The sequence below is a fragment of the Cyrtonyx montezumae genome, unplaced genomic scaffold (genome assembly GCF_038088225.1).
Source record: "Cyrtonyx montezumae isolate F1298 unplaced genomic scaffold, pur_monq_1.0 scaffold_3, whole genome shotgun sequence".
Taxonomy (NCBI): domain Eukaryota; kingdom Metazoa; phylum Chordata; class Aves; order Galliformes; family Odontophoridae; genus Cyrtonyx; species Cyrtonyx montezumae.
The window spans coordinates 101,192,499-101,209,265 of NW_027072034.1; the positions used below are offsets into that span (position 1 = coordinate 101,192,499).

General features: G+C 38.2%; 1 protein-coding gene across 1 annotated transcript in view; it reads right to left on the reverse strand.

Moving 5' to 3' along the window:
* The window catches only part of CACNA1C (calcium voltage-gated channel subunit alpha1 C), a 463,683-nt gene that overhangs the window by 180,572 nt on the left and 266,344 nt on the right, over nt 1-16,767 (reverse strand). The window contains exon 5 of the mRNA XM_065742562.1: nt 13,609-13,748. Within this exon, the coding sequence (XP_065598634.1) occupies nt 13,609-13,748 (140 nt within the window). The remainder of the gene's footprint in view (nt 1-13,608; nt 13,749-16,767) is intronic.

Here is a 16,767-nt window from a genome sequence, read left to right on the forward strand (position 1 = left end):
GAAAATGTTAAGATGTTCTTTACCAGTGTTGCAAAGGGAACTCAGATGACATGGTTCAGTTAAGGACAGATGTACAGTAACAGTTCAAGGAGATATCCTCTCCTGTTTTGCTGAAGTCTCAAAATATTATTGGCAGATTGCTGGATAAGGCAAGTTCTGTGGGCATAGTGTAGCGTTCTTGGGGCTGCAGATATTGTTTCTGTTTCAAGAATAATACAGAAAGGCTTGGAATATCAGGGAAAGTCATGACACAAGACAGGAAACCAGATGAAGTATTGGTAGCAAAGAAAAGCTAAGAAAGAGCGACTGTTTTGGAGTAGGTAATGCTATTTAAGTGTATATGAATATGCAATAAAAAATCAAGTCCTAGAATGAATAGAAAAATAAACTTTTGGCATCTGCTCCTAGTGTTCTCGTTCCTCTGTTTTCAAACTGTTTTCATTGACTTTCAAGCTGAAATCCACACACACAAAAGAGGATTCATACAAACGAGCATGTGTGCATACACAACTGTTTCATATTTGTGAAGTCTTGCAATACTACCCCTGCCATGTCCTTTGGGGCGAGAACAAAAATGAAACCACAACAAAACCCATCTCTTCCTTCTGGATCATTTTGTCATGGGAAGTAACTCATCTTCAGAGTTGCCTGATCGTCAAAATGACCTAACTTAGCCAAGCAACACAGCATGCCCTCAGCATTGTGGCCCATAGAGCCCCAGCTTTTGGCTGTCTAAAGAAGATGGTGGGATAAATGCACGCTCTGCCTCGGGCTTTTTGCCTCTCTGCCAAAGAAACCTCTGCTTCCACTCATAGAAGCATCCCTCTTTCCTTCTGGAGGGTATGGGGCATAGCTCTAACATTTTAATAGCTTTTTGTTCAAAGCACATCAGTAGTCATACTGTTATAAAACTGCTTACTGACCAAAAGATCTCTCTCATTTTTCCAGTCTCAACAGCATCTCCTACAGGTTCTATTTTATTATCTAGATAATTGATCCTAGATCCTGGCAAGATCTGCAGATCTATAAAGTACCAAAAAAAAAAAAAAGTAAAAAAAAAGATGTAGTGTTGCTTCTATGCAGTTGCTTATGTATACAGCAGAAGGAGCACAAGGAGAAAACTAACTGCTTAGTGAAAAGTACACATCAAAAAAGAAAGATCACATTGGTTAAAACCAAAAGTAAAGTGATGTTAGTTAATTCTGAAACTACCTTAAACAAGAGTCACACTGAACTGTAAAGTAGTCTCATGGCAACAGAAGAAAGGATGAGGTCAGATATTCACTGCCATGAGGAGATTCCCAAAGACAGCCTGAAATAAGGCAGGTAAGGAATCACAGAATGGCCTGGGTTGGAATAGACCTCAAAGATCAACCACTTCCAATCCCCTTGCTGTGAGCAGGGTTGTCAGGCTAGGCACTAGATCAGGCTGCCCCAGTGCCTCATCCAACCTGGCCTTGAACACTTCCAGGACACTTCCCAGGCCAGCAAAGATCAGCTATAACCCTTTATTAGGAATTATCATTGATATTCTGAAGACTGGATGATCACAGACTCTCTGAGAACAATGCTCCTTTGCTCATTTTAAAGTTTTTGTTTTTACTTATTCCTGGGGAGAAATAAATAAGGATATATTGTATTCACCCCTCTCTCTGCACAGCCATGAAAAATCAAAGACAGTCTAGAGAGAAGACTGCACTAGTCCTGAGTGAAATGATCCATTGTATCTCCATTTCATAAATTCTTTTTCCCCCAACAACGGCTATGATGAAGAGTAACCTTTCAAACTCCAGTAGAAGAGTAAATTCTGGTCCCATTCTGTGCCAATGGAGTCAGTAGGAAAACTTGTCAGAATGTATTGAAGAGCTGTACAAGTCTTGTAATAGCAAAGAATAGCTAAGAAACTTCTGATGTGAAATAATGCTGGAAAATTATCTTTGCTTCACAGTGTCAAATGCTGCTTGTATTCAGCTCTGGACAAAAACATTACTGACATTACGCACATTACTGTGTTCTAAGGATGTAATTTTTTTGGAAACAAGGAACTACAGACACCTGTAATTGTTAAAGCATTGGTAACAGAAATAGACTCAGAGCATTTGGGTCTGAAATGCAACATTCAAATAGAGAACTAATGATTCCAAGTGGCAAACACCTTTCCAAAGTTGCCAAAATCTCATGGTCTTGAACAATGTTGCTTTTACCTGCCTGTTCAACCAGGTTCCTTATGTAAGTTGACTTTTCACTTGTGATCCAGCTTATAAAATGTAAAAACCAGCAAGGCATCAAAAAAAAAGCTAACAGCAATCCTGCAAATGAATAAGTGTATCCAGAGCTGGTACTAATAAAGACTTTTCTTGGAAAAAAATATTTATATATTGATGACAAAAATAGACCTTCCTGGGGTGCTATGAGAGCTAAGAGCTCCAAGCCTATCAAGCTGGAATACCATGAGCTTCTCACAAAAGAAAGAGAGCAACAAGATATTGGGTAAATCCTTAAATTTTCTCTTTAGTTGGCTGTCTAGATAGAAGCACAGCATCATCTATTACACAAACAGGATATATAACCCAGGAGAAGAAAACTCACTCCACATTTAACTTTGGATAGTGGTTAATAAGCATTATTGTGACTGAGTTCTTGGTAGATAAAGCAAAACATTTTTGTAAAAAATTACAACACTGTAATACAGGGTGCTTGGGAGTATTTAGAGAGCATATAAAATAGAATGTTGATTGATCAGGTAATGAAAAAGCTATGCAAACCACATGAAGTGTGATTACTGCACTTTTACTGTCTTCATGCACACATAGCACTTATTTTCACTTTATTTTTTTAACTACTTAAAATGCTGTCAATGAAAACGTACTATGCAATGCCAAATTCTTGGAAATATATGGCCAGACAAATCTAAACAGATTTGCCTCTTAATTTTAAGGAGAGAGTTTGGATTCAGAGACTTATTCATCCAGTGGTTAATTAGCCTCATCGCAGTCTACCTAAAAATCTAGTTTTTTCCCTTTTCCACCCTAGTAAGATTGTTGCTTTTGATTTACATAATGTGATTAGACTTAAAATTCTGCTTGCAGACATCAGATAATAAAAACTCCCTTAGGGGAAAAAATGCCTTCTGATAGAATAAGCAAAACCTCCTTTTGCTCTCTAGGTAGCTCTAGTATATTTTGACAGAAAAATTAATGGCTGCAGTTTTTGCAAAGACATATTTGTCAGAAGGAATAATGCTTCTTTATTGATATTTACTTCCTCTGTAACTTTCTTTATGACTTGCACAATTCAAAATTTTTTGTGCCAGCTTTGGATGTATTGTTGGAATGCACTGGTACTAAACCTTTATTTATTTTGAATTTCGTTTTACATTTAGTAAGCTGTCAAGAGGGAATCATAAGGTTTTCCTGCTGTGAGAGTAGTAAACTAAAAAAGCAAAATTAAATTCTTTATAGACACAGACATCTACAAATATAAATCTGAGTGGCACTTGGATGCTTTTTAGAACAAATTAAATTAATAAAATATTTTTAAAATAAAGATTTTAAGCGCAATTAAGATCTCAACACTGGAATGTTAAAGCAAAAGGTGGGCTAAATTTATTTTGAATTTATTTTCACCTATATTTGAGGATAACAGTGAGACTCAACCCTAAATTAGTTCTCTGGGCACTGTTTATACTAAGCTGCTAAACTGCTATATACAAAACAGGCCATTGTAAATCTCTTTTGTATGGATACATGAACATATAGATTTGATTTCCAAACGAGATATCAAATTTAATTAAAATGAACTTTACCTTATGGTAACTTCCAATCTTACTATCTTAAAGACCAACATACAGTAACAACCTATGAGAAAACACTGATGGCAACAAGGAACAGCATTTACCACAGAAAAAACATTAAACCCAGCAGCCAACAAGACAAATGTCAACCACACTGCTAGCGGAATGTGTTAACAGTAATAAAAAAGAAAACATAACAGATGATCATTTTACAATACAACTCGCTATGACCTAGTCCTAACACCAGATATGTACTGCTGCCTTCAAAAAGGGGAACCCTATGCAAGTATCTGATTGAAAGATAAGCTAAACTAAAAAATTCACGGAGGTTTTGTAAGCTTAAATTGAATTGCTTTAGGTTGTTCCATTCCTGAGGCTTACAAAATTCTGTTTTCTTGATGAAAATGTGACAAAAATAGAATTCTGATGATTTCTTCCTCCTCCTCCTCTTCTTCTTCTTCTTTTTTTTTTCTATTCCTTGAGCTAATATCTGTCAAAAATGCTTCTGATGGAAAAATGTTTAACAGCTTTAGCGTTACTGAAGTTGAAAAAAAGAGATTCTTCACAGAGGGCTAGCAGATGTTTTCTGAATTGTGATTGATGTGGCAGGACAAACCAGTAGAACATGATCTAAAACTGAAAAAATAAGAGGCACAGCTACTCAGACAACTCAGAAAAATAATTGCAACAAAGGATAAAACACATATGGGATAAGTTATTGTCACATGTGTTAAACAGCAATTGGATTTGCTTCTGGGAAAAAGGGAGATTAAGTCAGTCATCTGATCTGCTTTTCTTCTCCTTGGTATAAAGAAAACTTTGATAAAATGTTAACAGACTAGGCAGGCTAGGGCTGTGTTTGCCTTTAGTCAATACCTCACCAAGATCAGAATAGCAAATTACTGGTTCCTTCAATGAATGTCTTAAGCACAGAAAGTTAACTAGTTATTCACCCCAGACAATATTTCTGTGTACTCAACAAGCACTGTAATATCAAGCAGATGTCACTCAGAAAGCAGCAGCCAGTTTTGGAGCAGAGGGAAGATCTCCAGTAGCCATACAAATCCTTAAATGAATTTCCTCGTGTTTGCCTCCTCTCAGTTCTCTGTATTTTGTCCTTTTTCCTCCACCAGAACTTATATGAGAAGTAACATAGATACAAATCCAGATCATCCAGATCTGAAAAAATAACCTATGTGAAACCTAAACAGAGACATAAAATACATTCACTAGTTGAGAGGCTTATTTGACTGGTCTGTTTCTCTGTGCTCTGCTGATATTTTGATAATGCTTTGTAAAAACCACATAAACAACAACAGGCATCTAACAGTGCTAGGAAAAACAAGATTAATTCAAATGATGCTGGAGTCACTAGAACATCCACGAGCCTCCCTGTGTTCTGCACATTCAACCCTTTTACAAACTCTTATATCCCACTTCCAAGACAAATGCTACTTGTGTGTTAGTCACTTCTTCCAGAGATTATGAGAAAGCTGTGGGAATGTTAAAATTCCTACAAGTTCAGTTAAAAGTTAATAGACGTACATTCACTTCAGAGAAAATGACACTTTAGGACAAGCATCTTGGTGGCATGGACTCTCTCGTATGGCAATGCGCTATGCCCATTATTCTGAATGAGACTCCTGGGGACAACTTGAAGAATGAAAAGAAAGGTGCTAGAGTCTAATCCATCCAGAGCAGTTATGAAAAACATCCTACTTAGCCAAGCTAGGACTCTTTGTCTATCTTCATGTCCTTGGTATCAGTGTGGGGTTTATTCTCCTCAGTTGGAAGGGTCTGCCTAAACCCTGATGTGGTCCTATGGTTTTGTTTTGTAGATATGCTGAATAATCATGCCAGCATAAGGCTGACACAGTTACTGATTACATTTGTAGTTCGTGCTATTTTTAAAATAGCTGCATAGTAGAGATCAAATAATAAATATTTCTCTGTTTTCACTGCCATTCCTTAAATATGAGATAAATCTGTATTACAATAAGTCTGTACCTCAGTGAGTAATCTTTGCAAAGACAAGACCACTTTTTTTTTCCACACTGAGTTAATCTTTTCTGCCAAAAACTATGAAATTCCACCATTCTGCAGGTTGTAGGTTGTTCAAAGAAACATGCTTTAGGTCCATGCTGTGCAAATCCTGCTCACAGGAATGATCTTTACCTAAGGGAGATGCAGTGCTGGAATAAAATTACTCCCTTGAGTAATGGTGACCTAAGTAAATAAAAGACTTGCAAGTCTGCCTAGAATTTAAGTAAAATGTGAAGAAATAAGCTTAATGAGAATGTTTGGTCCAGTCTGTTCTATCCTTTTTTCTTCACTCCCTTCTCATTTGCAATGAAAGCACAACAAATTGGCCACTTGAAATAAAAAACAGCCAGGGACTAACTTGGGGAATGTGGTGCAACTTGTCCTCACACAGTGCTGTATGTGCTGAAGAGATGGTACAGATGGTTGAGAAGTCTTGTTCAAGAGTGACGGAGCGAGTAAGAAGTCAATGCAAGAACATAATTTTTTAAAGTTTTCAGAGCCCAAGAGGAATGAAAGGAACCAGACTTGGCAATCTCTGATGTGATTACATGCAAAAACAGCAATGTTTAAGGCAGAATTAAGATTTGGAAACCAAATTTTGCCTGAATGTACTTGCAGCAGTTCTCTCTGTTGTCAAAGACTTTTGTCACGTTGGTTTGGTGGCAGTAAATAGCCAAGGTTATGGTGGTTATGGTCTCCTCCAGCTTACTCTGTTCTTTAGTATCCATGAACAAGCCTTTCACATGCTGGAAACTTTGATCAAGCTCCTTCTCATATGTTGTATCCCATCCATATAAGATAACACAGAATTCTCCGTTCACATGGTATTTATGTTATAAACACATATGCATCAGGAGGATGAACTTAAAACCCTAGCTCCACACCAGTGACACTGTATAAATGCAAAACAGATGACTGTCAACTTCACTTTGCCAGAAGCATACATTTTTGAAAAAAAATGTCTTCCTGACTGCCAGCAAGTATTTGTCTGAAGACTTTGCATATACAATTCAATTAATAGAAATAGGCAGTGGTTCACATTTCTTTGCCATATTAGAAATAAATAAATAAATAAATGCCTGGTACTTGAAAGAGATGTCATTTTGGATTTCTTGAATTCTGTATTTATTACCTCAATTACATTATTTCCCCAGCTATACAGGGTGCTGTTGACTTTCTAGTGCTTTCTGGAAAACAGCAAGTAGAGTTGAAAATTTTGATACTGCATTCAACTAAACTCCCAAAAAACTCAATGCAAGCCAAATGACCACACTGGGTATGTTTCTTTCAAAGACTGTAAAATAGCCTCTGCAATAGATTCAGTTGTGCTGTCTCAGCGGCTGGGTTGGAAATTGAGGCTTTGAGCAGAAGAGCAATCACAGGCAAGACAGGTGCAGGGCATGGAATAACATAAATGTCACAAGTTACACACTGAGATACAGAAAGAGCTATGAACACGCAGAGTTGCTGTATGCCCCATTCTCATCTGCCAGTAAAGTGGGTTGGCATATCCAAGTTGACACAATGCTACAAATGCGAAGAATGAATATCCCTGGAAAAGGGGGAATTCGAAGGTTTTTAAAAATCACCATTTCATTCACCTCATTTTGTACATGATAGACAGAACATAGAGGTTCAGGAGCAGCGTGGGCCTGCAGCACGAACCATGCATTCTGAATGATACTCAATCCTTATTTACTGGTATTGCCTTCCCCACTCTTTGCCTAGCATGGCTTTGAGGCTGCTTCAATTAAACTTGAGTTCAATTCGTTCTGTAAACAGATTCATCTTGACAAGGACTGTACCCGAGAGAAATCATTATGTCTGTTCTCCCACTAGTTGGGTACACTGCCATTAAATCAAGTGTAGCTGAAGACTTATGCCTTCAGCATTAAGAGGTCTTCAGATATACAAGCAACAAAACTCATTTTTAAAATAAATTTCAAGAGCAAATTCAGCTTCCTGGTTGAAAATCAAACATGAGATAGAGGATTTGCTAAGTCTTACATTAGGAGAACTGCCATGGTGAGTTTGACCTGACCTTACTGTCTTAAATCCTGTAGTAACTCTACACTTTACTACAAGTCCCTTCATATTTTTCTACTGTTGTGGTGCTTTGGGAATTATGAGACCATACAGACAGAATCCACCTATGATTTGAAATTATTAGAGTCAATCATACTCCTTAAAAAAGAAAAGAAGTACTGCCAATTTCAGAGTTCAAAACAATACTCACTGGAAGACGTGGACTATGGCCTAAACAATTTTTAGCAATTGTAAGCCTTTTTCCTTTTCTCCCCAAACTGACTGTAATTTAGTATGCACAATGTACCTAGTGCAGTGTCCCATACAGACAGAATTGTTACTCCTAGGGTCTCCTTTCTTTACCTACCTACAATATGACAAATAACAAATGAAGCCAGATATACAGCATCTCTCAATTGGCCAAAACTTCCTCATACATTATTGTTTTCATAGAATGCTCAGAAGTTCTCTTCTTCTTTCTTCTTTCTTCTTTCTTTCTTTCTTTCTTTCTTTCTTCTTTCTTCTTTCTTTTCAATCTCTATTTTTTGTTGCTCCTGTATTTGGTGACGTGTACTGGAATGACTCAACTATCAGAACATTACAAACAAAGACAGGATACTTTGCTACATATCAGGATGTTCAAAGAAATAGTCTGAATAATGTCAGGGAGTTTGGAGTGGGGATGGGAGAAGACTGGTAACTTCAATGAATATGGGGCAGAGAACATTGCTGGGACTGAGAAAGCAATGTGAATTTAATAGAGAAGAACATTTCACAACAAATGAAGAGTAATAATAAAGGTCAAATATAAAAATGTTTAAGTTTTCCACTCACTTTGTCTGAAGATGCCTACTTTTCACAGGAACTCAAATTGATCATAGGCTTTTACAACAGTCATTCTCAAAAATCAGTAGTTCTAGTTAGTTATTTAAATACATATAAATAGTAGTCATGTCTAAGCACTCATGAATAAAAGGTGACACCTTCTTCTAGTGAAACAGACAAGATTCCTCTCTAGCTTTGGTAATGATATCGTGTTCTTCTGCCAATGTAAGTCTGCAGTCAGCAGAGGATCTTGTTGAAAATGCAGCTACAGAACGCAGCACACACTGATCAAATAATTTGGCTTTCAAGTCATGTAGAAGAGCTTACAGATTAAGCTTGGCAAATATCAGGTAGGCAATAACTAGTGGCAACAATGTAGCTACATGGAGACGAAGTAGAGATAGAGGGGATGAACAGAGTGTATGAGGTGACATAATTGAGCAGCATGAATAAAGGGGGTAGAAATGGAATTTAATAAGTTACATGGGCATGAGTTAGCATGTGTAGGAGTAACTGATTGCCCTTTCCAATAGTCAGGAGTGATTTTCTTTTTTAATTGGATCATGCTTTTTCACTGCCAAATTGGATGCCACTTTTTTGCCCTCCTCTAGAACAAAATGTTTAAAATAAGTTTTGAAATATTTAATAATGCAAAATGGAGATACAAGACCAAGCTCCTGCCACAGAGGGACTGACATGACTGTCCCTAGAAAGCCCCGTAATACTTTACCCCTGCCAAAGGAGAAACAGAGAAACAGTTTCCAAGATACAAAAGCAACTAAGGTTTGGTATACATGCTGATTTTGCACTTGTCTACTTATGTCCAACATGGGAATTGCTTTCCTTCTCTCTCCTTTGTCAAACCAGTATACTGATCTTAATGCCATGTTAAGATGGATGCTCTGTTGCACATGTGAGGGTTTTTATTTATTTACTTTAATTTATTTATTTTTTAACAAGAAGGCTTCTTTGGTACAACAGGAAGTATGCTGCAATAAAGTACATATTGTAAAAATTATGTTAATTTGACCGTAACAGAACAGTTGAACAGTGCAGTCTGGCCTGCTTATCAAAGATCTGAAGTGCTTATGTCTTATTCTTGAGCTTGACTTAACACTTTGGAACTTAAAATCATTAATGTGCTTTTGAAAATATTCACCATTAATTTAGCTGTTAATTCCAGGCTTAACAGGTTGGGGTGGATTATGTTTTAAGAAGCTTGATGATTTTGAAAACAGTTAATGATAATAATAACAATAATAATGAAGGTGGTTGCTCAATTATCACTTTTGACTTTATTTTGTTCACTGTCTGCTAGCTCTGGGATGAGACCTGTGGGAAGCATCTAACCTACTGCTCTGCAATACACCTCACACACAATAAAAACCATACTTCTCACCCTAAATAATATTTTCAGGAAAGGAACCAAAAATCCTAATTAAAAAACACAACAACAAAACCAATCAGTCCCTTCAGCACTGCTTAGAAATTTGTAGATACTTAGTGGAAACAGGAACCCAAAGACATTGCATTCAGTACTTCTGATGAAAGCTTCTCCCATGATGCTACAAATGCTTTTCTGACCTGGGTACAAAATGTCTATCTATTTTAAATAAACATTCCATTGCCTTCCTTGTGACAAGTGGTCTTGCAAATGTTCATATAGCCACAAGGAATAAAAATGTAATCTGTTCTCTTGAAGACTACGGAGTATTTATACCCCTGCAACAGTAATCTTGACGTAGTCTTCAGGCATTGTTGAATTCATGACCTCAAATTCATCTGATTTTTGGAGGCACTAAATTAATTTGGCAACTGGGACAGCTTGATCTCAACAAAAACTGCCAATGGTACCTGTCTGCATGTGGGTGAACTAACTTTTCTACTTGCAAATGAACCAATTTTCTGAGAAGGTTTTTTTTTTTTTTACTGGTAGTCAGTATGAGGCACCAAGAATTAGAAGCCACTTCTGAAAGTGTTAAACCTTGAACTTTTGCTTCAGTTTCTCCATCTGCAAAATGCAGACATTAGTAATTTACTCTAGAGGCCAATTCACATGTTGATTCTCCCATTTCTGACAACACTTATGTGGAAACTCTCAATATTCTGGAACAGGTTATTCATGCTTGAACCTGAATACAAAAGATGTTCCACTTAAATTGGATTATTTTTTATGAATTGAGCCAGAAATACAAAATTCACACGAACTCTTCTTGACTCAGAAAAAAGTGATTCCATCCTCTCTGCTCCCACACCACATGCTCTCCACAAAACTCTCCACCTCAAACCCATTTCCCAACCCCAATCCAGATGAGTTTAAGACTAGCATGCAAAAATTCACCATGTGCTTCATCTTTTTTATATTTTTTTCCTTCAAAAATAGTGGTAATTAGATCTGGATCCCAATCCAAACAGCAGATGTTCAGCTTTCCATGCAGAAGGAGGCTGCCAATGACCCAGAGGATCCTCTTTCAGTAATCATAGTCTTGCCACACATGTACAGAATCCATTAAGAAGGAACTGAAGTGCGTGCAACACTCCTGTAATCTCAGAACAAGTTTGTGCAGGTAGTCTTCTCATAGTGAAAAAATCTCCCATATGTTGGAAGGCAAAGAAAAGGGAATTTTTTATGGAGAGAAAGACACAGCAAGTGCAAAGCTTATAATTCAGTGATGTTGATAATGTCTCAGGTACACTACTTGGGTGGTACCTAGAGATTTGGCCACCTAAACCTCTGCACTAACTTGATACTTAACAGAGTAACCCTGCACTGTACTATCTATGGTTGGCTCAGACAGCCTTATCTAAAGGCCTCCTGAGAGAAGTTGTGCTCTAATTCACATGGATTTAATAATATCTACCTAGGCTAATCAACAGGCATTTTTACAATTCAAAGCTGCACAGTGAAGACTGAGGTTGTGTTAGGTACAGACATTAGCAGACTTTCTAAAAGCCACACCAATCCCAAAGAAGAGCCTGGACTATAAACGTGACCCTGGTCTGAACCACAGAGACTAATAGGGGATGTCTGTCGGGAACTGTTGATGGTTTCCCTATTTCACACTGGACTGGTATCTCATTGTCTAGACTAGATATTTGCTAGCGTGCACCAGGCTCCTTCCCTCTGTTCTGCTGCAAGTTAAATACTTAATGAGAAAATCCACAAATGGACCATTAGATAGGTTATGCTGGGACTGAGATCATAGAAACAATGTGGATAAGAATTATGGGAGATGTAGCTCTCTCTGCTTCCTCTAGTCCTCTAAAAGTATCCAGCCAAGATTACTGCCCTTGCAGATGATAAACATCAGAGGGATAAATTTCAAGCAGGACCTAGAGTGAAGGGCTAGTTTTCTTCTGCTGGGTATTCTTGCTTACAAGCACAAGGGACATAACTTGTTACTACTCTTGAAGTCTTGGGACACTTTTGAGTAGGCAAACCCCTTTGTTTTGAAGAAGATAGGATGTTCTCAGAAAAAACAAAAAGTATAAGGGTAGTAAAGCTCAGCTCACGCCAGAACTACTCTCAGTGCACATCCCACAGTCAGCAGCATCTCACTAAGAGTGCCCCAGTTCACAGATGTTTAAATCTGAGCATCTTTCCTTTACCACTGAGTGGACACACAATTAGTTAAGTGCCAAAAAACTTAGAGAATGGGTTGGAAAGAACAACAAAACCCTCAATTACAGTCAGGAATTAAGTGGCTGCTGGTGCAGACTAAACTTTATGAGACAAATCCTGCCAAAAAGGATTATGCATTCTGCACTAAATGAAGGTATTGCAGTGTACACAATTGTATGAAAAAAACTGACTACAGTAATACTAAATAATAGTGCCATTAATTTATTTTATTAATGATTCAGCTCCTCCCACAGAGATTTTCACCTTCCATTTAAACATTTTCTACCCTATATGGTTCCAGAGAAAAGCCTGAAGACATGGCTGTGAGATGATCTATGGGATCAGAAGACAAGTCAAAGAACCTCACACTTCTTTTAAATCAAATAAATCATTTTTTAAGCTAACATCACAGCATTTATGGTAACCTGACTCAAGGTTTTTGAATGACTGATGTTTGAAGTATTTTAAGATCTCAAACTAGAACGCTCCCCAAATAAAAATAAACAAAGCACTCTCCATAGCTCTTCTGGAGATTAATTCCTTTCCTCTTTCTACACTGCTCACTGCTATGAACATGGAAAGCAAAGACAGCTTTCAACTAATCATCTCTCCAAAAGACCTATACATTCCATCTAAAATAAACTCTCAAGATAAACAATATAATCTTCCCATGCTGTAATGTACATATTCCACTTCCACAATAGAATTACCATATTTATAGTTACTCATAACTTTATTGTAAATAAAAAAACAAATATTAAAATACTAGAAGTGCTTGAGAATTTCCTTAGATGCATTACAAATAATTTAAGCAAATAAGACACAGAATGTGACTATACCATCCCTGTGTCCTGTTGATTCAAAACTGTTCCTAGCTCTCTACCTCACTTGAAAAGAAGATGCAGTTTTAATGAAGTAGCTTCTCTCCCCAGAACCAACACAAATGATCATACAGCATTTCCACCAAGGTGAGGAATACATAATGCCAACAGTGCACCATGACTTCATAATTGCTTAAAGGAACTTTTGCTCAAAATCTTGAAACTCTTGGATCTCCCACTTCCATTATTTATGAAGGTTGCACAATCACATCTGAAATGCCATGAAACTTCCATTGCCCTTGCTGTGATCATCCTTTGATTAATACCATCTTTACCACAAAGCTACGTTCATTTGAAAAAAGGTTTTCCCACCACACCAAAAACAATCTGCATCACATGCCATCTTCAACACTGCTTTACAAATTACTCCATCCTCATTCCACAGACATACATATAACAAAAACAATGATGTTACTCACTAGGAACTCCAGACACCAGTCGTAAGGGACGTAATACTCGGAAAGCCCGCAGTGCTTTAACATCGAACCCGGCACCTTTTCCTCCTATTGAATTCCCCCCATCTGCTTTGGTTGCTTGTTCTAAAATTGCACTAAAAAGCCTGTAAAAAGAAAAGAAACAAGCTGTAGGCAGACAGCAAGGCTTGGGCGAAACAGGAACAGAGATCATCATCATATCACATGAGCTATCTCACAAACCTGTGAAGAGTGCCACAGATCTCACTCAACATTCGCATATGGTAGAGACAGACTCTTCCCATATGCAAAAGCCTAATGGTGATGCCTATACCATTTGCAAAACACTGATTTCTGGAACAGATATAAACACGATGTGTTCCTCCTTCAGCCCAATGGTTCCTTTCAGCCAGCTGGACCTGCCTGCCAGTTGGCATACAAAGGTGTGTTCCCCACCCTGAATGCTTTGAAGTGACCATCTTGGCAATATCTCATGATGAATGTGCATGTGGTCAGGTTTTGAAGGCAGCCTTCAGTCAGGACATACTCATGGGAAATGGAGTGGAAACACCTACTACAACAGGCAAGAAACCACAAATCGTCAGTGTTACACCTTCTGCTGCTAATATTTTGCTATCTTTATTAACTACCCATTCACCCGGGGGAAAGAATCAGCATTTATCATTAACTCAATAATTAATTATCTGTCACTTATTTTACAAGGAATTAAGATTCACCAAGGTCACTGCAGGTAGAACTGGGTTTAAAAATTAGGGCTTCTTCAAGGTGCACATTTTTAGATAAGAGAGTATGCTTAGATTATGTGTTTGTGTACCCATTTGTAAATCCCTTGACACAGAGGCAATGGAAAGTGCAAAACTGTAGGAGTTTTATTATTAGAATATTTTATGATACCAGTCCAAGTACTTTATCTTGGCTAGTAGGAGTAGCTGTTTTAAGATGTCTCTATCAGAACACATTTGAAAAGGCAGAGCAAGGCAGGAAAGAATTTTTTTTCTGTGAAAAGACTGAAGGCTCACCCTATGTGTTAATAAGAGTTTGATTTAATAAATTAGCTGTCAGGAAGCAGTTTCCATGCTTCCGGTAAAACACTGGAACCTTTGGGGGAGTAGGGATTCCTCATGGCTTTACTAATGACATTGCTTTCAGCCTCAAAGTCATCAGCTTGAACCCAGACAAATTCAGTCAAGGTTAAAAGCTGTTCCAGTCTAAATGGATGTTTGGTGCTCTGAAGAAATCCTTGCCTGCAAGTGGCAGAGATGCCATGGCCCACAGCATGCCATGGAAGCACCAGAGGTAACTTTAACAAGCTGCCTAGGATGCAGGCAGCAGCCTGGTTGGAGTGCCCTGGATTGAGCTCTGGCTGATTTGTCTCCCAGACACTGCAGTCTGCAGTGTTTCTGTCAGGATCTCATTATCTACATTCTTAACTGGCAGACTCCACAGAGAGCCCCCAAACTGCATGTAAAGCAGAGGCTGAGCTGCCTGATTGCTTTACAGGGAGCTCTGATCCCTGCAGTCTGCTTACAGCCTGCTGATAGGGCTGCAAATATAGGAAGCTTGCCCTGAATAGAATAAGGATTCATTTACTGAAGCATCTAAGCCAACACATTTCCCCAGCACTAAAACCACAGAAAGAGATGGATTAGTGAGGTGCAAATGTGAAATTAGCTTCTTAAGCAGTTTGGTTTTCTTTATTATTATTTTAAATTTCATATATAGAGCCTTATAAAACTTGTCACCTGTGACTGAGGAACTCCTAACTGGATCTATTCAAAGCCTCAACTTCAGGCGGCACTGAAGAGAGATTTAACAGCTAGGTAACAAGTGTGGGAAAAACTGTGTGGGGGGGAGGTTGGATGCTGAGGCTGTAGGTGTTGCAGTCTGTGAAGCAGGATGCAGAGAAGACAAAAACAGAGCCTACAGAAATACTGAGTTGACTACAGATATCACAGAGAGCGATAAACAAGGGCTGATGTAAGGAACATGAATTATTGGAACATATATACTCCTTGAGCTATGTATACAGATTTTGCAGAGTCACAGTTTTCTGCTGGTCTTCATAATAGAAACACTGTAGGTCAAATTTGGCTTAATATGTTTCCAAAAAGCTAGTGATTAAGCTCTAGAAATGTGCTCAACTTCTTATTTAAACATTTTCATCTTCCTAGTCAACACAATTCCCATACTAGATGATGACTGACATTCCCATACAACAGTCCCAGTCTCCTGGGATCCTCTGGAGGAAAAAGAATTCACTGTAAAAGGTTTCTTATGCTGTTTTTTAGCTCTCTTGCAAGGTTGAGGAAAATAAATCACGTAACTCTGGGTCAGCAATTACGCACGACTGAAGGTCCAGTTTCTTATTCCCCAGTATCACTGGACTTATGTTCTACCAAACAGCAGCTCCTGGCAGCTGGCATCAAGGGCATTTTTCCTGCCACTCATGAGATGAGTAAACCATGAGCTGCTCTAGAATTATGAATCCTAAGAAAAGCTACATATGTTCTAAGTTAATACAAGAGACACAGAAATAATGCAAAGCACCTAATTCCTCTGGAACTAGAACCTGCTTTCCCAGACCAGTGCAGCTCTGCTGCAGACCAGGTAACTTTGTCCTCCAGTACTAAATGCTAAACATGCTGTCTTGATGTATCTATGTGGAATTGCCTACTCCATCAGGAATAGCTTGTAGCTATTCCTGTCCTGCTCCTTTTCTTTTAAAAGCCCACATTTAAACTCAAATTGCATTACTCCTGCTAATCTCACTTTAATACATTTACCCCATGCTTAATATCTCCCTGTGCACTAATTTTGCTTTATACCAACGCAATACAACCTTTTATTTATTTTACTCTTCTCTCTTTATACTAGGATCTATGCTGCATCCGATCTGGCCTACTGACTCTCAGTTCCACTGTCCAAATTTAGACGACACCCTGCTCCACTGTCCTTCCTTACTCCTATTGCCTCCTGAGTTAGGGCAGGGGCAGATCTGTGGCTCACAAGTTACATGCACAACATGCTTTTCAGGGTGTAACTTTGTTATAGCCCAGAGGAAAAGATAAATGGCAGAAATGAGGAGGCACAAAAGAAAGGTAAGGCTTCTGAGTGCCTCTTCCACCATCCACTTTTAGGAGGAAA